The sequence below is a fragment of the Taeniopygia guttata genome, chromosome 10, assembly GCF_048771995.1.
Source record: "Taeniopygia guttata chromosome 10, bTaeGut7.mat, whole genome shotgun sequence".
Lineage (NCBI taxonomy): Eukaryota > Metazoa > Chordata > Aves > Passeriformes > Estrildidae > Taeniopygia > Taeniopygia guttata.
Genome location: NC_133035.1, coordinates 4,279,162 through 4,302,044, shown reverse-complemented (window position 1 = coordinate 4,302,044; position 22,883 = coordinate 4,279,162). Strand labels below are relative to the sequence as shown.

The window sequence follows — 22,883 nt, the reverse complement described above, 5'->3', positions numbered from 1 at the left end:
TAAAATATGCAGGAACTTTTTCAGTAAAAATCCTTTCAGTGGTTCTTGCCACCCTGGCAGAAAATCTGGGTAAATTTTCTCTATGCTAGGACTTCATTATCAATTATCTTAACCAGGAAATTATAACACTTAAAAAATCCACTCACTATTTTTTGCTGCTTGTCAGCAGGTAGCAAACATGCAGCACATATGTGTGTGCTTTTATTACATTCACATGCTGCTGTATCTGAGTGCAAGGCATTTCCAGGAAATTAACTGCTGGGAAGGATTGTGGATACAAGAGACAGCTGTAGAGCCCAAACTGGCTGTTAGTCCATGGGAGGTGCTCAGTGCTGAGACTTACTGTCATAAATTGGAATGAAAAGCACATAAGCTTATGAGTCTGTGTGCAGGAGATAAAGATATTATTGCCATTTTGAGCAATTAAATTATTGACTCCTCCCTCTGCATCTCCTTCAGTTTTTGTGCTGCCAGCAGTAGGAACACTACAGCTGGCAAAAGGACTGATAGGAAGGGTTTACTCTAGATCCATTATATTTGTGAATCACAAGCTATTAACAGTTTGGATTTAATTAAAGAAAAATTATAAAATCCAAGTTTAAATTGAGTGCAGATTGTGTAGGGATTTGTGCCATTTCAGCTAAGTTGTTTCAAAGATCATTTTACCAAACCACCCAGGTGCATACACTGCTTTGGCCATAACACACATATGGAGTACATAGAGCTAAGGTCTGCCTGTTTGACTAAGCCTTAGTCAAACAAACAGTTCCATTAGAGCAAAGTCTCAGTGTTGCAGAATTGAGCTTTAATAGTCATTGCACAATGAAGAAATCTCTCTTGTGTCAAAGCTGCTGGATCTTTAGCTGCTGTGACGTTTGGTATGTAGGTTTAAAAATCAAACAGCTGCCCACAGTGAGCAGTGCAATGTTATATTTCAAGCTCTAAAGAAAAAGCGGGTGTTCAGAGGTGCTGAGCAGTTCTTTTGATCTGAGTGGGACACCTGCATACTGTATTAAAGGCCTGAGATGGCAGAAATCCCTTTTCAAACTACTTTAAACCCAGAAAACCCTAATATCTGTTTTCCCAGTTCTTCTTTTGCCCAAGTCTGTTTTGCCTGTGAATCAATAATGAACACATTGCTCTCTAACATCAGACATGTCACTTACCAGTTGTACATGTATTTCTCAGACAACATGGAGATTTAGCTTTGGTTATATTTCATTTTCCTGGCTGAGAATTTACAAGAACACAACAGCCCACAAAAAAAAAGCTTTTTATTCACACCTGTTGGTTAAATTTACCAGGTGCTAAGTCAAGTAGGAACTTGTTAGCTTTCATTACAGCATTTGGAAAAAATGTTGTTATCCACTAAGTAGAGCACAGCCTCTCCTCCAGCACCAGCACGCCTTGAGCTGGATTCTCCTCTGATGGATGTGTCCTTATCTTGCTTGCCTTCACACAGCAGATTGCTTTTATTGGTGATGAAAGGATGTAGAGAACCCAAGCTGAGTGACAGACATTGTGATGAGTGTGCAGGCAGTAAAACTGTTCTACTGAGTGATGTTAATCACACTAAGCCATAACTATAATTTAAGTGTTACATTGATGTAACAATGTACAGTGATGTACATTGCTATACACCAGAAAGTACAGGTAGCATCTAAAACAAGGAAATGGTCCTGGTTTTGGTCAAGGTAAAAGAAATAAATGACAGTATTCCCAATTCAAGCAGCTGATGAGTTATTCCAAGTCACAAGAGGGATGAACTGCCTTACACTTAAGGCATATTTGAAAAGTCACTCATCTCAGGCAATTGTCTTCCCTCAGTAGCAAAGTTTTTAAAATTTTCGTAGTTGTTTCCCACAGCTTGCAAAGGTACAAAAGAAATACCTACTTTAGTTTTTCCAAATATCCTATTGCGGTATAAACCTGTGCAAATGTCATTAACTGGATTTATCCTGTATGGAAAGCGAATAAAGTAAAATTTGCATAGAATTTAATAATTACATTTCTTTAGAGGGGCTCTTTTGAAATATATCTAAGTTTGGGAAGAAAAGTATGAAGCAAAGGAATGGAGTTTGTAGTATTCGTGGACTCAATCCCATAAGAATATGCAAGCACAGTGCCAAATGCCTCCACCCAAATACCCGAGACGTTGCTAATTTGATAAGAGTCCTTTTCCTGTTTTTTACTAGCCTGTGCAGTTTCTCAAGCTATCTGTACTCTGTTCCCACGAAGAGCAGTTTTAGCAGCACAGAACATGTCTGCAAAGCAAAATGAAGGTGTAGTTGTAGCACAGGTAGGTGAAAGCACAGAAGAATGGATGGTCAGAGCAGTAAACATGTGGAAAAGGGCTGGCAACCAGCCTGCACTTATAACTGGGTGAGTATTTGGCGTAAACTGCAGGGAACCTTTTGTTTGTGGCAGTAGATATCAGTAAAAATACATGCTGGGGCTTCAAATAATGTTGAATGGCTTGGAAAAATTGCTGGACTAGGTACTGAGCAGGATCCTAGCAGAGTCTTCTGTCTAGAAGAACAGATAAGTACAGTAAATGCAAATCAGGCCTGTATTCTTCAGACAGGATATGCCTGAAGATTCACACAGAAAATCTGGAACCACATTTTTCCTCCTGCTGCTGTATCTGTCCAAGCAAACACAGCTTTCTTTCTTCCTGACTTGTAGACACCTGCTGTGGAGGTGCTGGCACTTCAGGATGGCTGAATGCATTGCCTGGCCCACTTCTCTCACCAGCCAGAGTCAGGCTATCAGAGTCCTCACAGCCACATCTTTGACTCACAGACTCTGGGCCATGTTCATTTAATTAAGCTTTGTATTCTGGGGAGAAAGAGTGGAAAGAGAGGTAGTTATCACCCGGCTGTGAGGAGCTCTTTCTGGAGCAAGCCAGAAAGCTTTCCCAAAGCCTGCACATGTAATTCTATCTTTGGGCATATGAGCCTCACAATATCTTGTTAATATGTTTAATCTTTCAGGTGTTTTACACCTTCCATGGCTCACTCTTTGTTTTGAAACAACATGCATGAGTCTGAAAAGATAAACTGGAAAGTGAAACTCTCTGATGCTGTGTGGCTCCTCTGGCACTCTGAGCAATGGTGATGCACACCATCATTTTCCATGGTGTCTTGTGCCTCTGCCCAGTAAGTGGGAGAAAAGCTGGAGAGGGTAAAAAGGTTACACACAGCAACTAAGTCTAATGATAAATGTCAGTACATCCTCAGGCACAAAATTGTTCAGTCCTCTCTGTGCTGTTTTCTACCAGAAGGGATTGTTACCTGGAGAATAACTTCAGGAAAAACAACAACAAAAAATCTGCATGTTTTCTTGTCTTTGGAGGGAGAGAGTGTATATGTGGTAGTTTTCTCTTTGTATTTCACAAATGTTCTTTCACTACACAATTTCAGCTGGTGAAAATTATTTTTCCTCTGGGTCCAAAAAAGTTTTGAGTAGACCCTGAATTAAAACTATGAGAAAATCACCACGGCAAAACTGGAATTTTAAAACTAATGTTTTTGCAAAGAAGAAAAATAAGTGTGTGTGCCCTTTGGCTGATCTATAACCACAGCATGGTCTTTTCAGCATTCCTTTTCTTAACATGCAAAATATTTTCCAAACTCCCATCCTGTTTTTTTAGGAACTGTGTCAGACTGCATGCAGCTTCTGAAACTAAGGCAGTAACAGTGTGGCACTATAAAACTTGTATATTCTATTTCATTGAAGGTATATAATGCCCAGATGATACATCCTGAATATACAGGAAAATGAAATAAATTAAGCAGAGCTGATGATAAATGTGTTGATCTCACTCTCTGAAGACCCACTGCTTTTCATCCTGCTCTTTCTCTTGGTTCTCATGTAAGATATCTTACATGCTTAAAGAGTTCCTGACTGATGTTTCTCAGCTGACCTATGACCTTATGGAAAATACGCAAACAACTCAGAGAAGATTTAAATGTCAGACACGAGCTGGGAGTGTGCCATTATTTCTGTACCTGTAGGGGGTCATGCCTGGGCTGGCTCTGACTGTCCTAGCATAGAATGTTCCAGGTGCAGGCTGGTAATGCAGCTCTGCTACTGCACTGGTACTTACACCAAGATCATGCAGCTCTTACCTTACTTAAGAAATAACGATACTCTGAGAACTGCTATACTGACCAAGACCCAGCAAAAAAATGTCTGTGGGTGAGGAGACTGTAATAACTGAGTCCAGTAACTCTGTGACAACCAAGGAAGCTCCCGCAGCAGTGGAACCACTCCCTTTGCTAGCAACTGGTTAAATGGGTGAGGGTTTTTACTGCCATCTACTGTGCAAATGCTTCAAGCCAGAGGGAAATAAAAATTCTGTCTCTTGGTTCTCAAATAAATGAAGTTGCTTCTGAAAAGAGAGAGAAAGCAGAGCTTGATTTCTCTCTACATCTAATATTCCCTTTATTTATCTTCTTTTCTAATTCAGAAATAATTTGGGTATTTTATTTCCTTCCTGTGCCGAGAGTAGAAACATCAGGCTTGATCAAGGTAATTGTTATCCCTTCACTCTTTGCATTTTCCATCAACATAAATTTTCCACATATCTATGTATACATAGATAGTATTTTTAATTGCTGTTTTCCTATTTTTCTTCATTTTATCTAGTACAAATATAAATATGTCCTTTTTGACAACTTCAGCTCTTGTCTGTTAATTATATTCCAATAGATTCAACACTTTTAGGTCCAGAAATCTTTACAGAAGTTAGTCTTTAATTATTGGAATCCAGTTGGAATAATGGGAATCCATTGGATTAATGGACCATTTCATTGTTTCACAAAAAATCCAAAAAAGAAAACAAAGTAACTTCCTTACACTACTACTTTCTTAATTTTTAAGAGCCCTTTCCTGACATTCATCCTACGAGCTTCAGTCTGGGTCTGTGGCAGTTACAAACGGTGTTTAATAATACGAAAGAGCAGAGATGTGCTCATGATTTCAGGTCTGACCAGCACTTTATCAAGGGAATACTGATCACTTGTTTTCTACCTTTCAAACCTTTCATGTTGTTTGTTAAAAACATTACCTGTTTTTTCAATGGAAGGGTTACATTTTAGGGGCGTGTCACTGCAGAGTTTGTCAGTGAACTAGAAAAGTAAATGAGATCATCATAGCAAAAAATAATGTGATCAAAGTCCAGACCTACAATCAGGAACAGCCATAATAACATCTGTTATTATTGCTGAGACATCAGAATCCACAAAGCATTTGCTGAAATGGAGGACTGGCAGAAGTGATGAAGTTGTTTTCAGAATTCCTGATTTTTTTATTTTTTTTTTACCCCAAGAGTTGTGTTTTAGGAAATGTTGAAGCCTCACAGTTTGCAAATGCCTGATGTTTCCACAAACTGGTGACCATCAGCAGCAGAGTGAGCATATTGTACCTTTTGCTGGGGGGCTACAGCACTGCAGAGCAGCACAAAAGCTGCTGCCCACCTTCCTGTTCCCCAGCTCACATCATCACAGTGTTATGAAAAAGCCAGTGAATGCTGTGGCATACAACCAAAGAGCAAGATAATTGGGAAGATACACCAGCACTTTGTTTGGAGATCTTGTATTATTGAGCATTTGGTGTTTGTCTTAGAGGCACTAAAACCTTAAGGGATTCTTGATGGTGAGACTCCAGAACTGGGCCCAAGTGGAGGTGAGTGAGCACAGCCCTGCCTTGCTGAGACACCCATTGTCTCACACCATTCTTTATCATCTGAGTAAGGCATATCTCAACACAAATCCAGCAAGTATAGCCTGGCAAGGAGGCAGAGCAGGGGGAAAATCAGCTGGTTTAGTATTAAACTGATCATCTGGATATTTTTCCACCATGCCAGAGGGATCTCCAGATTGACTTTTCTGGTTATGTTACATAAAGATGTATTATAGATGAGACTTTGTGCCTGTATTTCTGAGTCACTGATGGACAAAAATGGAAGAAATGTCTTTTTTATAAAATTAGAATTGGATCAGCCTAGTGCTTGCTGTCCTCATTTTCTATTGCTATCAGAAGAAAAAGAGTAGAAAATCCTCAAAACATTGTAAGCCTGATACCTCAGCTCAAAGTTAGCAAACCCAGCAGTTTAGAGGAAGATAAAACAGATAACAATAGGCCAGGTTGTGCTACTGGACTTAGCACAAAGCTCTTCATTAAGGCAATCAGAGGAAAATGGCAAGCTCTGTTTCTGGCCCATTCCAAAGTGTCATGTCAAAGAGTGTTCATGCTGAGCAGGTTAATGTAGGAATGCAGAGAATCCTGCTGCAAAATGCTTCCAGAGACAGTTTAACACCGTGAAAATGAGTTACAAGAAGGTAAATACATCATCTTGTACCAGTTGGGTATGAAGTTGTACTGTGATAAGCAATGGAGTTTTATTGAGAAAATACTAATGAGCAATAAATGTCTGCAGTGGAAAGGGTAGCATCTGGTCTGCATTTGACTTCCCACATGAAAGCTATTTGGCCTGACATGCTGCCAAATCCTGCCATTTTTGAGATCATTGGACATGAAGAAGATTGAAATCCCCAGGTTAGCATCTCGAAGAAGTGAGCCATACTCGTAAGCAGAAGTGGGGAGTCTGTCCTTCTAGAACTCTCCATATGCCAGCTGTTCCATCCACACTTTTCTAGGCTGAAACTTGACACTTCAGCAGTTCTGGAAGACTAACCTACTGTAATTCCTGACAAACCTAGTTCAAATATGGTCATCTTGCATTTAAGAGGTTTTAGCTGGGTCTTAGCCCAGCTTGCTGTACTTCAGTCTGGCATACATTTAGCAGCAGGTTTTTTTCATTTGATTCTGCAAACATTTGCTGGGGAGTGCAGAGTTAAGAAATTATTTTGTGACTTAAAGTATTCTACACCTTCTCTACCTTTTTCCTACGCATCAGAGCAATGAAAGTGTTGGTTAATACCAGGTTATTTTGTCAGAGCCATGTTGGTGCTGGTAGGAGTTACAACTTCACTGCCATCAGGAGGAAGAGTAAGTGGTGCTGAGCCTGCTGGGGCTCTGATTCAAAAACCTTTCTTTTCAAAGAATAAGTCTTTGGGGAGGATTGACAGGGGTTTAGCTCATTTTGCCAAATAGCACCTGTAACTGCACATGGACCACGTGCTTAGAGCTAGTTCTTTAGTTCTTTAGCTGATGGCTTTTGGTGGTTAACTAAAGAACCAGCTCTAAGTCCCCTGTACCTGGTGCTGGTGAGGCCACCTCTCAAGTGCCTCTTAAGTGCCAGTTCTGTGCCCTTCAAGACAAGAAGACACTGAGGTGTGTCCTAAAAAGGACAACGGAGATGGGGAAAGGTCTGGAGCACAAGTCTGATGAGATGAGGGAGCTGGGGGTGTTTAGCCTGGAGAAAAGGAGATTCTGGGGAGACCTTATTGCCCTCTACAACTCCCTGCAGCAGGAGGGTGTACCCAGCTGGGGGTTGGACTTTACCCCCACACAACAAGTGACACGATGAGAGGACACAGTCTTAAGCTACGCCAGGGGACGTTTAAGATGGGCAGTAGGAAGAATTTTATCACTGAAAGAGTAAAATCGGAATAGGCTGACCGGGAAGGTGTTGGGAGTCCCGACCCCGGAGGTGTTCAAGAGCGGACGCTGCACTCGGTGCTGCAGTCCGGTTGATACGGTGGCGCTCGGTCACAGGCTGGACTGGCTGATCTCAGAGGTCTTTTCCAGCCTCATCGTTCCCGCGATTCCGTTTGTCGCGCCGAGCCCGGGGCAGCGGCCCGAGTGCCGCCCGTGCTGCCCGCGCCGGCCGCCGCAGGCCCCGCCGGGGCCCGTCCCGCTCGATGCGCTCGGGGCTCGGCCCGGCGAGGCGGCGCCTGTGGCCCGGTGCTGCCGCGTCCGCCCGGCCATGGCGGGCCTGGCGCGGGCCCTGCGGCGGGCGGCGGCCCCCGCGCGGCTCCCGGTGCCCCGCGGGGCGGGCGGCGGGGCCGGGCCGCGGCCCTGGGGCTGGGGGCTGGCGCTGGGGCTGGCTCTGGGCGTTCGGGCGGCGCCGGCGGGAGACGAGGCTGAGGGCGGGCGGGAGGAGAAGCCGCCGTGCCCGCGCGGCTTCGGCGCGGCCGTGGAGAGGAGCAGGGACCTGGTGCGGAGGATCAAGGTGCGGAGCGGGGGCACCGCTGCAGGTGCCGGTGCTGGCGCCGCTTGTGCCAGCTCGATACAAGGGTGTATGGAAGCGTGGCACAGGATGGGGTATCCTGAGAGCACGGGAGGGCCTTAAAGGCTGTGGGGAGGAGAGGCGAGAGCCGTCCGAGGGCGCTTGGGTCAGCCGGCAGGAAAGACCTCGCTGCGGGCTGCAGCTTCCTCGTGAGGGGAAGCGCAGGGGCAGGCACGGATCTCTGCGTTTCTGTGACCGGGGAATACCAGGAAATCGTGTCGGGAGAAGTTGAGGTGGTATTAGGAAAAGTTTTTTACTTAGAGGGTGGTCAGACACTGAACAGGCTCCCAGGTATGTGGTCGCGGCTCGCAAGCCTGACAGAGCTCGAGGTTTGACTCACGCTCTCAGGCATTGTTGGAGTTCTGTGCAGGGCCGGGAGTTGGCCTCTAAGATCCTTGTGAGAGCCTTCCAACTCAGGATAGTCTGTGATTCTGTTTAAAAAGCACGTTGTAGTTACTTCGAAAATCCAGCTGAAGCTTTTTTGAAATCTTGCCTGCCAGTAGGTGATGCTGTTTGCTGGTTGCATATTATCGGTCATGTTTTGTCTCTTTTGCATGTTCTCTTCAGTAATTTAATTGAATTATTAAAACAAAAATATTACCTTGTTATTCTTGTTAGGCATGGTTTTCCTCATAGCTGAGTTAGAATGTCAGCTTTGCAAAAGCAGTTTGTACCAGTTCAACCAAACTGGTACATAACAAAATTTCAGTTATAATTTGGCAACAATAAGCAGGTTTGTTTGTAGGGTTTTTGTAGCTTTTTCAGTTCAAGGGCTTGGGAGGAGGTGTTTTTCTACTTAAATATCCTTCTAAATGTCTTCTGTCCATTTTGTTTTTTGCAGGATGAAGCAGGAATCCCCGGGATATTAGTTGGAGTTTCTGTAGACGGAAAGGAAGTCTGGTCAGAAGGTTAGTATACGGGAGTAGTAGTTTTGCATGCTGTCAAGAACTGATGAACATTTAAAAAATGAACAATTCAGACAAGCTAATCTTGTCTAAATCAGACTGGGATTTTGTCTACTTGATGTCCCATCTCTGGACAGTAGCCAGAAATGGGTGTTAGGGAGTATCAAATGACACCTTCCTTGGTAAACGTCAGTTATTTCCAGCAATTGATGATTTGTTGACTTCCTGAATATGCTAGTATGTCTCAACAGTTAGACTGGAGAACCTTTCTTCCATTAATTTTTCAGATTAACCTTTCAGTGTGCCCTGGGCATAAAGCTGTACAGTGGTCTGGTAGCACTCTGTGTAGGAGGTAAAGAACTGTTCTCCCCACAGGAACTTGCTTACTAGGCAAAGGAATAAGGGCTCACATTTGGTGACCTGTTTGTGGGCTGAGGTGTAGTTTTATTGGGAAGGTACTGGGATTTAACAGGTGTTATCCTTTCAGAAGTTGCAATTGATTTTTCTGGTTACACAGTTTAGTTCTAAGTAGAGTCTGTTAGTACTTCTATCATGTAGACATATGATATTTTTAAAAAACTCATCAAAATGTGTGTCTGTTCTCAGAAACATTTTCCTGAGTTTCAAAACAACCAATTCTGGGATGTTTGGGTCTCCTCCTCCATGGGGAGCAAAGTAGGAACAGGTGTAAATTGCATATATTCTGTGATCACAGTTCTGAACCTGTTTTCTTGCTGATGGGAACAGTGTGAGGTTTGGAAGGTGTTTTCACAGGGGGGAAATAATCTGCATTAACAGGCACCAGGCACTTTAGTAGCAACTATATAAGAGAAAGGGTCTTGGGTAAATGGCAATAATCTGTTTTATTTCCTGTACTTTGTCAAGGTTTGAGGTTTTCCCCTGAGCAGTTCATTATTAGACTACAGTTTTATACAGACAGAGGTGTGTTGCTTGCAGGCCTTTCTTGTACTGCAAACATGTCATTGCTGCATTTTCTTGCTTTTATGCTGCAACATCATTTGCACTTTCTTCAAACCTAGCTCAAACTGAAGCCTAGTTTGGCAGCTTGATAGTGACTTATTAATTCCAGTTCTTGCTACCAGCCTTGTGGGTTGGTTACATAGGAAAACACTGTTACAGAGACTGTTAACTGTATTTTAATTGAAGTCATGCTGAGTGATGTTGAAACATAGTAACACCTCAGTTCTGTGACACCTTACAGCTTAGGTAATTGGCATGAATTTCTGATTTCCTCTCTCAGTTTCTGTATTGATAAAACAAGACCTTTACTGCTTCAGTCATTAATTCAGAACAGTAAAAGGAGTGTTTTTGACTGCTGGGCAGTTATTTTACAGTCTAGATTTTGGTCTTTTTGGGTTTTCTACACTGAATATTTGACCTCAGGAGGAGTGTAAATTTTGGCTTAGTCTTCAATCTCATTTATCATTATGTTTGTTATAGTCTTAATCAGCAATTTGAGATGCCATTGTCTCATCCAATGGGCTCTGATTAACTGCTACTACTACAGCAAAATGTTATTGACTGAATTGAAGCAGAGGCTGGGATCGTCCAATGCTTTGGATCCCAGTTTAGCTGGAGGAAAAATATTTTAAAGGGCCAGTAAATCTAATTAATGGCATATAATTAGTTCAACATGTCTCTGTGCAAAGGACTTAGCAGAGTGTTTTTATTTCCTTACAGGTCTGGGCTATGCTGATGTAGAGAATCGTGTGGTGTGCAAGCCAGAGACCGTCATGCGCATCGCCAGCATCAGCAAGTGTCTGACAATGATGGCTGTTGCTAAACTCTGGGAAGAGGGAAAGCTGGATTTAGATGCTCCAGTGCAGAAATATGTCCCTGAATTTCCAGAAAAGGTCTATGAGGGTGAAAAGGTATGTAATTGTTTATTGGTAAGAGTTTTCTTCAGTTTTTGTTCCTGTCACTACATAGCTATCTGTGTGCAGGTACCTGATCTTGACCTAGTCCTACAAAACATTCAAAATCATCTAGACAAGTACTGATGGCTCCTGCTCAAAAAAGCATATTTGGATCTTCACTTTTATATCAAGTGTGTATGTCCACATATATACTTTTTTTTTTTAATACTGTGTTTAATATGTGATATTTAAAATGTCTTGTACCTTTGTCTGTTCTTTGTCATGGTGAATGTTACTTTTTCAGTGATTTATTGTTTGTCTTTTAATGAAGAGAGCTCACATTATTCTGTCTACCTAGGTCACTATTACCACAAGACAGTTAGTTTCACACTTGAGTGGGATCCGTCACTATGAAAAAGATATTACAAAAGTAAAAGAAGAAAAGGAAAAGGCAAACAGAGCACTTAAGCTAGCAAAATCCCATCAGGATAAAGAACAAAAAGCAAAAGAAGGTAAAGGGCTTGAAAACACTGACAATGTTAAACAGAAGAAAGAACATGATAGTGAGACAAAGAGCCGAAATTCAAAGCCTGGCAGGAACAACAAGGAGTTTGAACAGGAAGAGTATTATTTGAAGGAAAAATTTGAAAGTGTGATTGAATCACTGAAGATATTTAAAAATGATCCTTTATTCTTTAAACCAGGTGAGTTTCTATTAATGCAGACCAAAATTTGCTCTTCTGGTGAGAGTTTTATTTAAAATAGTTTTACATGTAATGGTGATAATAGAGTCCAGTGAAGAGTGTTTATGTGGGGGTTTTGGTTTGTTCTGCTTCTCTTCCTTTTTTGTTTTAGTTCACATGTCCCATTAAAAGCTCAACAGAGAAGTATTTGGTCTGTTCTGCACAAACTGTCTGGTCATGTAATATTTATGTATAAAACTTTTCTCCCAGGAGCAGTAAGTGTTCTGAAACATACCAGTTAGTGGATTTATAAATGCTGAAGCAGAAGATAATTCTGGTAACAAATTTGTATCTACAAAGTATTTTGTAAGCAAATACCAACTTGCTGTAGTCATGTTCTGGGGCTTCTAGATAGGAATCAAAAGCAAAAAAATTTACTGAGGTACTAAATCAGACCTTAAAAAAATCTACAAAAACCCCCATAGAATCACAGAATTACTGAAGTAATTTATTGTTTGGATTATTTATATTAGGTCTAGAGAGGACTTTGAGGACTTCAGGTGTAAATTTTAAATGTTAGGTTAAGGTAAATTATATGCATTGCTGATAAATAGTAAATAATGTGCATTTAAGGGAAGAGGGGTAGAAAGAGGGTGAAGTTAAACACTCACCATTTTGGAGAGCTCTAGGAACCACTTCAAGTAAGAGATCTGCCTCAACTGTAGGCACTTCAGCAGTTGCTTGATATGTAAATGTTTCACAGAAAGCATTAGCACAAGGATGAGATTTTTTAAAAATGAAACATTGTTTTGTAAATAAATTCTATTGTCTTAAATAATATACATGCTGGTGTTTGTATAATCTTTTGGGATATTCTAGAACTAGAAACACTGTGTTAAAAGTAATGAATACCCTTGAAAAATGTGAGTACTGCTGGTTTTCTCCCTTCTCCAGGGTATGAACACACAAACAAGTCACAGTAGCTGATCATCTTTTAAGCAGTAACTTTATGGCTTGTGTCAGCTTTCCAAATCCAGACATCCTTGTTAGACCTGATGTGGTAAATCTCCTGGAAAGGATGTTAAATGTTAGTGTTGACATCTTGGCATGAAATCCAGCTGTACATAGAGATCTCTGGAAGATTTTAGTGCTGTTCTCTTAGCAGGATGTGTGTCTGCTGCAGTGCAGAATTTCCTAGGCCTAGGATTAACAATGGTTGATTATTAATTGCTATATATATTTATTTGCACATATGATTCCATTTAAGCAATTAATGTGGGTTTTTTTCCCTTTCTCACTACTTTCTTCAAGGTAGTCAGTTCTTGTACTCAACATATGGCTTTACTCTCTTAAGTGCTGTTGTGGAGAGAGCTTCAGGACAAAAATTTACAGATTATATGCTGAAAATGTTTCGTGATTTGGATATGCTGTCAACTGTCCTAGATGATAATGAAGCAATGATATATAACAGAGCAAGGTAAACAGGGGTGGAACTCTTAATTTTTCCACAACAACTGTTGTCCTTTCTATTTTAATTAAGATAGCTTAATTAAGAATGTGTGATTTTTCTTTTGCCAGACATTTGAATGAAGTGTTGTATGTTACCTCAGCATTACTCAGGTAGCTGGTTCCAATGCCATGGTATAAGTTCTGTAATTAGCATGTAAAATTACAGAATAAGAATTAAATATTTCTAGTTCTAAGTGTGAATATGGGAGGTGAGTGGAGTCTTTATTCTTAGTATATCCTAAGATTAAGCAGAAGGATTAGTACTTTTATTGAAGTTAAGCTTCTAACCTAAGTCACCTTAATTTTTGTTCTTCTGTCTGAATTATTTGTTGATTTTTCTGCAGTCAATAGATTTTTAAAATGTGTTTTAAAAACCCTTTAAATGTTTGCAAGAACAAGCTAATACGTGCTTAGTTTGCTCTTTTAAGCAGAGCAGCTTAAAATCATTGTGCATAGTCCATAAGAATGACAAGTCGAATTTTCTTGAATTTTAGGTGTTACATTTACAACAAAAAGGGACGGCTGGTAAATGCACCGTATGTGGACAACTCTTACAAGTGGGCTGGTGGTGGCTTCCTGTCATCAGTAGGTGACCTCCTGAAATTTGGAAATGCCTTGTTGTACAGTTATCAAGCCGGACAATTTAAAAACAAGAATGGCAGACTTCTTCCAGGGTACCTCAAGCCAAGCACAGTTGCAATGATGTGGACTCCAGTGCCCAAAACAGAAGTGTCGTGGGACAGGGATGGCAAGTACGCCATGGCTTGGGCTGTGGTAGAGAAGAACCAGCAGTACGGCTGCTGCAGGCAGCAGAGGCACTACGCATCTCATACCGGGGGCGCCGTGGGGGCCAGCAGTGTCCTCCTCATCCTGCCTGAAGAGCTGGAGCCTGAAGGTGCTGTGGGTGCTTGGCCAGTGGCCCCTCCCAGAGGAGTCATTGTCACCATTATCTGTAACATGCAGTCGGTTTCGCTCAACAGCACTGCCTTAAAGATCGCGAGGGAATTCGATAAAGAGAAACGGGCACAATGCATAGACTAAAAGAGATGTATGGGACTGAACTCACTGTACTGAAAAACAAAGGGAGAAGGGTGGAATTAGACTTCAAGTTCACTAAGAATATGGGAAGAAAAACATAAAAAATTCACTTAATTAACCTCCGCTAGTGGTGCTAAACTTATGTCTAACTGGAATTTATCTCTCAGGGAAGTTTCTAACTTACAGAAAATGAGAATGTAACAATCAAGGGTGACTTTCTGTAGTACCTGTGTAAATTATCATTATATAAGCAGGTTATTTTTACCAACTAGTGAAACACTTGACCAAGATGAAAAAATAGCCTTTTTTTTTTTTTTTTTTTTTTGCACTAAGGTACAAATTATCTACCTTGAATGTTAACCTTTTGAAAAATTTCACATCTTGATTTGAGCACACAAATATGTTGCTTGTTATTCTCACAGTTTGTCTGCCAAAACTATTCAGTATTACTTCTTAAAGAAAAATTGTGTCACCATTGCTTTTTGTTTTCACATACCACTTCCCTTACCTGCTTAAAAAACCAACAAAACCCAAACCTTGAAGCTACCTCCAGAATGCAGATTTATACCAGAAGCAGGCCGTTATCAGAGCTGTGGATTGAGAACTAGAAAATAATTAATCTAGAGCAATGTAAGTAAAATTCTTTTTGTTATTTAGATGTTCTTTCATCCATTTTTATTGGACACAGAATGTGTGGAATTAGTTTACTGTTGCAATAAAGGGATTATTTCTAGAATCAAATCCACCCAAATAGTACAATGTGGCAAGCTGTCAAACTGTCCCATTGTTTTTGAGTGATACACATGCTAACTTGGTAGCCAGAAATGGCACTGTATTCTATAGCCTAGATATTCCCTTGCAAACAGGAATTAGGAACTCAAATAGCTCAATACAGCTCCAAGTCCATTCTTGAAGCCAGGAGTAGACCAACCAAACACAGCCATGGCAGCTGCAGCACAGCTCTAAGTGCTGCATTCAGGGGTGGGAACTCCACCACCTCCGTGGGCAGCTTCTTCCACTGCCTGATCACCCTTTCTGTGCAGAAATTTCTTCCTGTTATCCAACCTGAACCTCACCTGGTACAGCTTGAGGCCGTGTCCTCTTGTCCTTTCACCTGTTCCCTGTGAGAAAAGGCCAGCCCCCTGGCTCCAGCCTCCTGTCAGGGAGTTGTGGAGAGTGATAAGGCCACCCCTTTTCTCCAGGATCCTTCAGCTTCTTGTCAGATTTGTGGCCAGACCCTTCCCCCAGAGAAAGAAAGAATGTCCACTGCCTTTCTCTGGACATGCTCCAGCTCCTCAATGCCCTTCTTGAAGTGAGTCCAAAGTTGAACATGGGACTAGAGGTCTGAGAGTTTCTAATCTTCAGTTTCACAGTGGGAATAAAGTAGCATCTGAAGTGTCCATTTTATATATTTCATAATGGCATGGAAGATCTCTGTCATGTCAAAGATTTACCCCCACCTCACTTTCCCTGCAGTTACATTAGACAGTACTTCCAGGCTGAGACAAAAGAGAAGAATCTTTCAGGAAAGGTTTCAATACTTCCTTTCCTGCACTGCTTAGCAGCTCTGCTTCTCTGAATTTAAGGGGCAAGGTGTCTTGGTTAGCAGCTAGCTGGAGATAGCCCTACCTGTCTCTTTCCCAAACTATTGCTTTTAGTATTATCTTCACAGTTGTTACCTGCCCTCTGATGATACAGCATGCTGCCATACCTGTTCTCACTATGCCTATGGTAATATTTATTACCCAAGACTAAGAAACTGGGAAATTTAGTATTTTGAGGGGTCAGTGTTTTACCTACATTTTTAATTGGAGCTAATAAGACTAGTTTAGTATATTCTTCATAATTACAATCATTATTGTACCTTAAAAATTGTTTGCTTAGGGTTTCTGGCCCACTCACCAAAATTTCACTTTTTTATTCATTAATAATGTATTGTCTTTATCTCAAGAGTATCCAACCATTTCATCTTCTAGCACCTGGAATAAAATGGGTCCCTGACAGTCTCTGCTTTGGTATTAAATTAATCATGAGTTCTTATCTTTTAGGGTAGAGAAGGCAGAGTTACCAGAGACTAGGAATCAGTCTGGCCTTAGCCTATATATTCAGGTCACAATTAATATTGCCACTTTGATCTTTGTTCTAAAACAAATAATTTGATGGGCTGGCATTGTGCATGGGAAACTAACTAAACTATGTCTGGTCAATTAAGAGCAGCTTTCATGATAAACTTACTTGTGAGTGAACCTTTGTTGTGAGTGGCACTGACATAAACCCATTTTTCTTAGAAGGCATGTGTATTCCATTGGTACACCTGTTTCTGTATCAAACACCTCCTTCTGCATATGGTAATTACATGTTTGCTGTTTGAAATAACAGAAATAAAACTTACCTTGCAAATTCAACCAATTGTACTATCAGGTTTTTGGTTTATTTTACTGACTAGAAATGTACGAGTTTTCAGTGTCATAAAAAGAATACTGGCTAATTAGAAAATCCCAATAATAATCAGCTCACCAAGACACCTGATACTTTTAAAGAGCTGTTGATACATAACTTGAGATATTATTTAATAAAATAAGATAAATCCATTTTTACCAGCCATTTAGGAAGATACAGCTTTCAAAAACTAATTAAACCATTTTCCTTATTGCAAGAAGGCAATTATTAAATGCCAGTATTTAATACTAACAATATGCACGTGCCTAAATAATATTCACACCTCTTAGTGTAGTTCCATGACATACAATTGCTTATGTGCCAGTTGCCTTTTCTATACTGCATGTTTTCAGTGCTTTGCAAAGGACTTTTTTTTTTTTTTTGGATAGACATATCAGTTTAAAGTACCAAGTGCAGTCTTGAGATCAAATTAACAGGAGGGAAAATCCATGCATTCCAAAGAAACAGCTGCTGAACAGAGGTGAGTAACTTTTCATTTTTATTTATCACCATATTGCCCAAGAGGGGGAAGGGACTACAGCAACGCTGAAAGCAAATGAGCCATTTTAAATCTTATCTAGCTTTTGCAACCCTTGCAGTTATGGTAGCTGCAGTAATAAAATACACAAAATGCATTTTTAAAGCAGTTTCTGTCACTGTATGCATTACACTGCTGTAGTTTATGATCAGCAAGGGGAAGGATGCAGGAAGTCCAAGGTTTTTATTGTTTAAACATAAAATTATAAAAATAGAGCAAATAGAGCTCGGTTGTCTGCAAACTTACAGGAAAAACCTGCACTTCAGATCATTTATTGAAAAAGAGATTCCAGCAGATTAGTGAGAATTAGCAGATTAGTGAGAAGTAGTAGTGTAATTTGTACAAAATCAATCATAATTACATTGTTCTTGTAGCAGGCATTTTTAAACTGGTAAGGCTTTCAGGAACAGAGATCCAAAAATCACATGCTGAACTGTTCAGTGTTGCTTTCTTCTAAATGAACAGCCTGCAAAGAAATCATGTGAGTAGAGATATGAATAGTTCTTAAATTGTTAGACTGCCTGGAAAAATTGTCCATCCAATGTAAGTAGAAAAATTCTTGGATTAAATTTAAATTTCATGTACCATAAGACGTAAAGATTTAACACTGTTAGTCTTCTCTAGCTCAACCTGAACAACATGGCTGACATGCAACTCAAAATAAGATTATGATGCACTATTTATTTTCTTCCAGATGCCTTTAAAAATTTCAGTCTACTGTTCCATCCCTTAGTGAAACAAACCCCAAACTGAAACAGCTGCTATGTGTATTGTTACCATTTCAGCTGCTCAACAGCCTTACTTCAGGTATTCTCACATTTACTACCCCTGTGTAGTAGCGCATTACATAAGCACTGCTATGTGTAATTTATATACATGCTTACCTTTTGCCCTTTAAACAAGAAATTAATAAAATCTGCATTAATTTTTGCATTTTTAAAATCCTGAAGTGTTTCTAGTGCTTTTCACATACCCAGAATTGGGCTGCACTCAAAGATAATGGTGTTATACAAGTTATCTGTATATACATTATCAGTGGTTATTTGTTCCCTTATAATTTATATGAAACAAATTTTCTTTGAGCCAGGGACTGCTTTACAGTAGGGCTGTTTAAAAACAAACAGGCAAGCCATTAGTGACTAGCAGTGGCACAGAATAACTCTAGCCTGGCAAAAGTACCCTACTCCTTTGATGGTGCTTTTGAAGACTTTAAACACAGCTCAGAGTTAAACAGCAGTATTCATTACAGAAGCTGAAGGGAATGACAAGTCACCTAAAATGAAGTGTGTTTGATGACAATGTAGGTGTTTAGCTGCCTGGCATATGTGTATAACCATATAAAAACAAAGAATCTGAAAAAAAGTCACAATTCTGGACCTATTAACAATGTTTCTACTAGCCAGCTCTAAGCAATTTGCAAAATCAGTGTTTTCCAGTATCGGTTTCTAAAATCCAAGGAAAATATTTGCAGGCTATAAAATGCATTTATGTAGGTGGCATAGTTAGGCTGTGTAACATTGTCCTTACCTTCTGTGAGCCTGGCTTTGCCCCCAGTTGGCTGACACAGGACAGTTGAGCACCCTACACACAGAACTACTGTCTGAGCATGGCTGAAGACAGTGGTGATCTTGTAGCATCCTGAAAAACAACATTATGAAACTTTCCACTGGGTATTTCTAGCATAATTTTTTATGTGTTAATTGAATCAGGTACTCTAAATACACTTGTCCAAAATGCATCTATATTTCATTACACAACACACCAACCAACCATTGTTGTGCTCTGAAGTGCTTGCCTTTGCTTACATGATAGGAAAGTGAGTTGGGTAACAGGAACTGGTACGATTCCCATATGAAAATCAACAGGCCCTGCTGGCTGACATGCCCTAGTTTGCCTATCACATCTCCTGTAAGTTCAGGAGTTCCAGATTAGCCTCCTCTGCTGAACGGAGGAACCCATGTAGCTGGAGAAATATTTAACTTGTAACAGTAGAACACTGCTGTTGACAAAGTCCAAAAGCTGGAAATATAAACACTGCTGTTCCAATCTGTGTTTGCTTTCTGTTTAATAATTTGTACATGTAAGGCTTGGTTGCATTCTATAAAACTAACATCATATTTAAATGGAAAGGCTTGCACAGAAAAACTTCACTAATTCCCTATGCGATGCTTTTGTCTACAACTTATAGATTCTATAACTCAAGAAAGGATGAGATCACTCCTACATGGCTTAGAAATGGGATTTTCACTGCTTTTCATTTTTTTTCCCTTGAAAAGTATTTTTAATTAGCCAAGAGTTATTTTTGGAGGGAGAAAACCTATAAAGGATTTAATCTGTATGTGGATATACAAAATAAATAAGTAAAGGTGAGCAGAGATTGCATTTTCATACATGTGGATCAGCAATATAAGACAGAATACATATTGTGAGCAGGGTCCTGTGACAAAAGGTCTGCTTGGTAAGAAGAAGTACTATTAGACAGAAAAACAGATCTCTGTTTAAATCACAAAGAGTAACTGTACAAATCTTTGTGAAAAACTACTAAGAGATGAAATTTAATCACAGCAAATTTTGGGTTTCCCCTGTTGAAGATGAACTTCCATGTTGATGACTTTTTAATGTTTGTGGGTTTGGCAGGGAAATGAGTCCAACCCATTTGATTACTAAGGTAGGAACTTCAATGCCACTGACCTGGGGACACATAAAGCCAGCTGCTATTTTCAGTGCCTTGTGTATAGGATTCTATCATTATTGAAGCTCTACTGCTTTGCTCCATACATCCCTCAAACACAAAAAACAATTAACCCAACAATAATGAAGATAACCAATGACCTATGGGCCTATGTTGACACTAACTATATCACAGTGTATGCATTCATGTATACTGGTTTGAACAAAGTGTAAAAAAACCCCAAAAAACCCCAGAGGCTTAGCCTTCAACCCTGTATTTGTTTAAAAGCAACCACAGTTTACTTTCAAGTTGTTTAAATAAATTTACCTCACTTTAAGATGGAATATGTCTCAGAGCTTCTTAGAAAACGAGGCTACTAAGAAAGGATAGGAAACCTGAGTACATCAACAGTTCCCTGGTTCTAAGTCAGGAAGATCACTATTGTAAGTGTTTTCTTACTGCTAGAACCTTCTTATGCTGCAGGAGTTGCTAAGAAATTACCACATTGGGCAATATGCATGTACCTGTGCTAAATAAAAAAGCTGTTCACTGGTAGAGCACATTCCTGTCATGGTGCTGCAAAATCCCATTGTTTAGTTTATAAAAGAGAAGTTGATTACACAGATGTCTCTGGACCAAAGTAATGAAGACCTCTGCAAAGTGGACATAGGCAGCATCTTATAACCCTTGTATATGAGCTAGATGGCAGCTTAGTTCTTAACAGCACGTGCAATAAAGGCAGTCGTGTATGTTTTACTTTTATGTATATGTGCAGTATCCCTGCTTACATCCTTGATCCTTGTCAGAAGTTTTTCCTGTTGCTCTTTGAGAACTATTTTACAAAAGAAAGAAAACAATGTTGCCTTATGTTTGAAACTTGTGCTATGGATACTTTAAGGCATCCATTTAATCTCACTTTTTATACATGTCAACCTGGGGGGTTGGGTTTTTCCCTGCTTGCAAGGGTTTTATAGAGGAAAAAACTTAACTAAAGAAGCTCTTATGCCAGGACCTCCAGAAAAGTCTGATTGTTTACATTAACTTTTCCCAAAGATTGAAAACACTTTTACTGTTAAAAAATCCAAAGCAATATACAGACCATTTTCTCTACAGAATAGATAAACTAAACTCAGATAAGAAATAATAATCAACCGTTATATGAACAGTATAAAAGATTAGTTTTGCTCCTTCCATAACGCATGAACATTTGAAACATTTACCTGGACATTTTACATCCATAAAGTAGGAGTTTGGGCTCTGCACAAGACGTTTCTTTTTGTGCTTCCTCTTCTCATCCTCCAAGGAGGGATGCACCAGGTCTTTGGCCAGCTGGGTGGGGCGAGAGGAGAAGCGCGCTGCGCGTTAGCGCGGCCGCGGGGCTGCCCCGCCGGGCCTTGGCGGCCGCCCGCGGCTCCGGGAGCAGCGCGGGGCCCGAGGGCAGCACCGGCCGCCCGAGACCGAGGGCAGCACCGGCCGCCGGACACCGCGGGCGGCACCGACCGCCGGACACCGCGGGCAGCACCCCCCGCCCCGTTAGAGCCCCGCGGTGCCCGGGCCCGGTGCGGCGGAACAACTCACCGGCATCTCCGCCGCCGGGCCGCCCCTTCCGCACGCTCCCCGCCGGTGCCGCGGGGCGGGCCCACCCCCGTTCCCGTCCCCGCCCCGCGGCGGGAGCGTCACGCGTGTCCCTCCGACACGGCCCCGCGTGATGCCGGCCTCGGGCTGCGGGCGGCCTTTAGGAGCGCAGCGGCTTCACGCCGCCTGCTGACCAAATCAGCGCTCATGCGGCGCGGAACCGTAGAAAATCAGGGTTGGAAGGCACCTCTGGAGATCATCCAGGCAGGGTCACCCAGAGGAGGTGACACAGGAACGTGTCCAGGTGGCTTTGGAATGTCTCCAGAGAGGGAGACTCCGCAATCTCCCTGGGCAGCTGTGCCGGTGCTCTGCCAGCCTTCACGTAAGTTCTTCTTCATGCTGAGACAAAACTTTTTGTGGTTTAGTTTATGGCTATGGCTCCTCGTCACATCACTGGGCACTGCTGGAAAAAGTCTGGCACAATCCTCTTGGCACTTGCCTTGAAGTTATTCATATGCATTAATTATGTCTCTTCTCAATCTTCTCTTCTCTAGGCTAAACTGGCCCAGCTCCTGCTGTCTTTCCTCATAAGAGAGATGCTCCAGACCCCTCATCATCTTTGTGGGCCTCTATAGGACCCTCTACCTGTCTTTCTTGTTCTGAGGAACCCAGAACTGAACATATGTATGTTGTTTCATAGTAAATGATACATTGCATGAAGCTGTACCCGTGAGCATATTCTTTTGCAGTTTCTCACCCCAGTCAAAAAGAAAAAGGCAGAAGAATTTCTGTTAGTTATCATTCATGTGCTTAAATCAATTTAGAGAACTTATGAGACATAAAAATACTGCAAATACTGGAAGTGTAAAAAAAAATAACTTTCTTATCCTGGAACATCTAAAAGTGTAGTTCAATAGAAATCCTCCTGGTGGCACAACAGACCTTACAAAAATCACTTGGTATGACGTCTTCCCAAAAGTCCAACGGGAACGTGTCGGGACACTGCTTTTCTGAGAGGGAGCTGATGCATTTAGCAAAACTTATTTGAAAAGTTTGCCATGAGCACAAGTGAGGATGTAATTTCACAGAGGCATATCGTTCTGACAACAATATTCTCAAGGCTGGCCTTGGTCTCTCCACTGCTGACACTATAACAACTTTCAAAATACTGTCCACCCCAAATTCTTACATTATTTTGCCAGCATAGGCCCGTGTGTTGCAGTGCTCCAAGCCATTATATTGGTTTTCCTCTTCTCACTGCCACAGCCTTGTAACACTCTAATGCTGTGTTAGCGTTTTTTCCTTGTGTGTTGGTTGGTGATGACACACAGATAGAGGTATTTTGGAAGTATTTCTTGTTGTATCATGGGGAATTTAATAGGAAGGGCTCTGACTCATACTTTCCTCTGCATGCTGTCCTGTGAAGCTAAGGACATAAACCAGTTTCCAGC

General features: G+C 41.1%; 3 protein-coding genes across 3 annotated transcripts; 2 read left to right on the top strand and 1 right to left on the bottom strand.

The window, feature by feature from the left end:
• Positions 1-7,223: 7,223 nt before the first annotated feature.
• On the top strand, positions 7,224-16,614 carry LACTB (lactamase beta). Its single transcript, XM_004186070.6, has 6 exons — positions 7,224-8,140; positions 9,039-9,105; positions 10,804-10,994; positions 11,338-11,683; positions 12,974-13,139; positions 13,666-16,614. Exons 1-6 carry the CDS (start codon positions 7,895-7,897, stop codon positions 14,210-14,212), a joined length of 1,563 nt encoding a protein of 520 aa, XP_004186118.6. The 5' UTR covers positions 7,224-7,894; the 3' UTR covers positions 14,213-16,614.
• Positions 16,615-17,134: 520 nt separating this feature from the next.
• Positions 17,135-21,461, bottom strand: RPS27L (ribosomal protein S27 like). The gene is given in 4 exon segments (NM_001245723.2): positions 17,135-17,652; positions 18,714-18,824; positions 21,078-21,186; positions 21,436-21,461. Coding segments are annotated over 4 exon segments (255 nt in total). The 5' UTR covers positions 21,442-21,461; the 3' UTR covers positions 17,135-17,623.
• Positions 21,166-22,152, top strand: LOC140684799 (uncharacterized). Its single transcript, XM_072934002.1, has 2 exons — positions 21,166-21,814; positions 21,987-22,152. The coding sequence occupies exons 1-2, from the start codon at positions 21,166-21,168 to the stop codon at positions 21,989-21,991; spliced, it is 654 nt and encodes a 217-aa protein (XP_072790103.1). The 3' UTR covers positions 21,992-22,152.
• The last annotated feature ends 731 nt before the right edge of the window (positions 22,153-22,883 follow it).

Coding starts and splice junctions, on each gene's coding strand:
- LACTB (XM_004186070.6), top strand. CDS start 7,895: ATGGCGGGCCTGGCGCGGGCCCTGCGGCGGGCGGCGGCCCCCGCGCGG. Junction 9,106..10,803: donor AAAGGAAGTCTGGTCAGAAG/GTTAGTATACGG, acceptor ATTTCCTTACAG/GTCTGGGCTATGCTGATGTA. Junction 11,684..12,973: donor TCCTTTATTCTTTAAACCAG/GTGAGTTTCTAT, acceptor ACTTTCTTCAAG/GTAGTCAGTTCTTGTACTCA.
- LOC140684799 (XM_072934002.1), top strand. CDS start 21,166: ATGCACCAGGTCTTTGGCCAGCTGGGTGGGGCGAGAGGAGAAGCGCGC.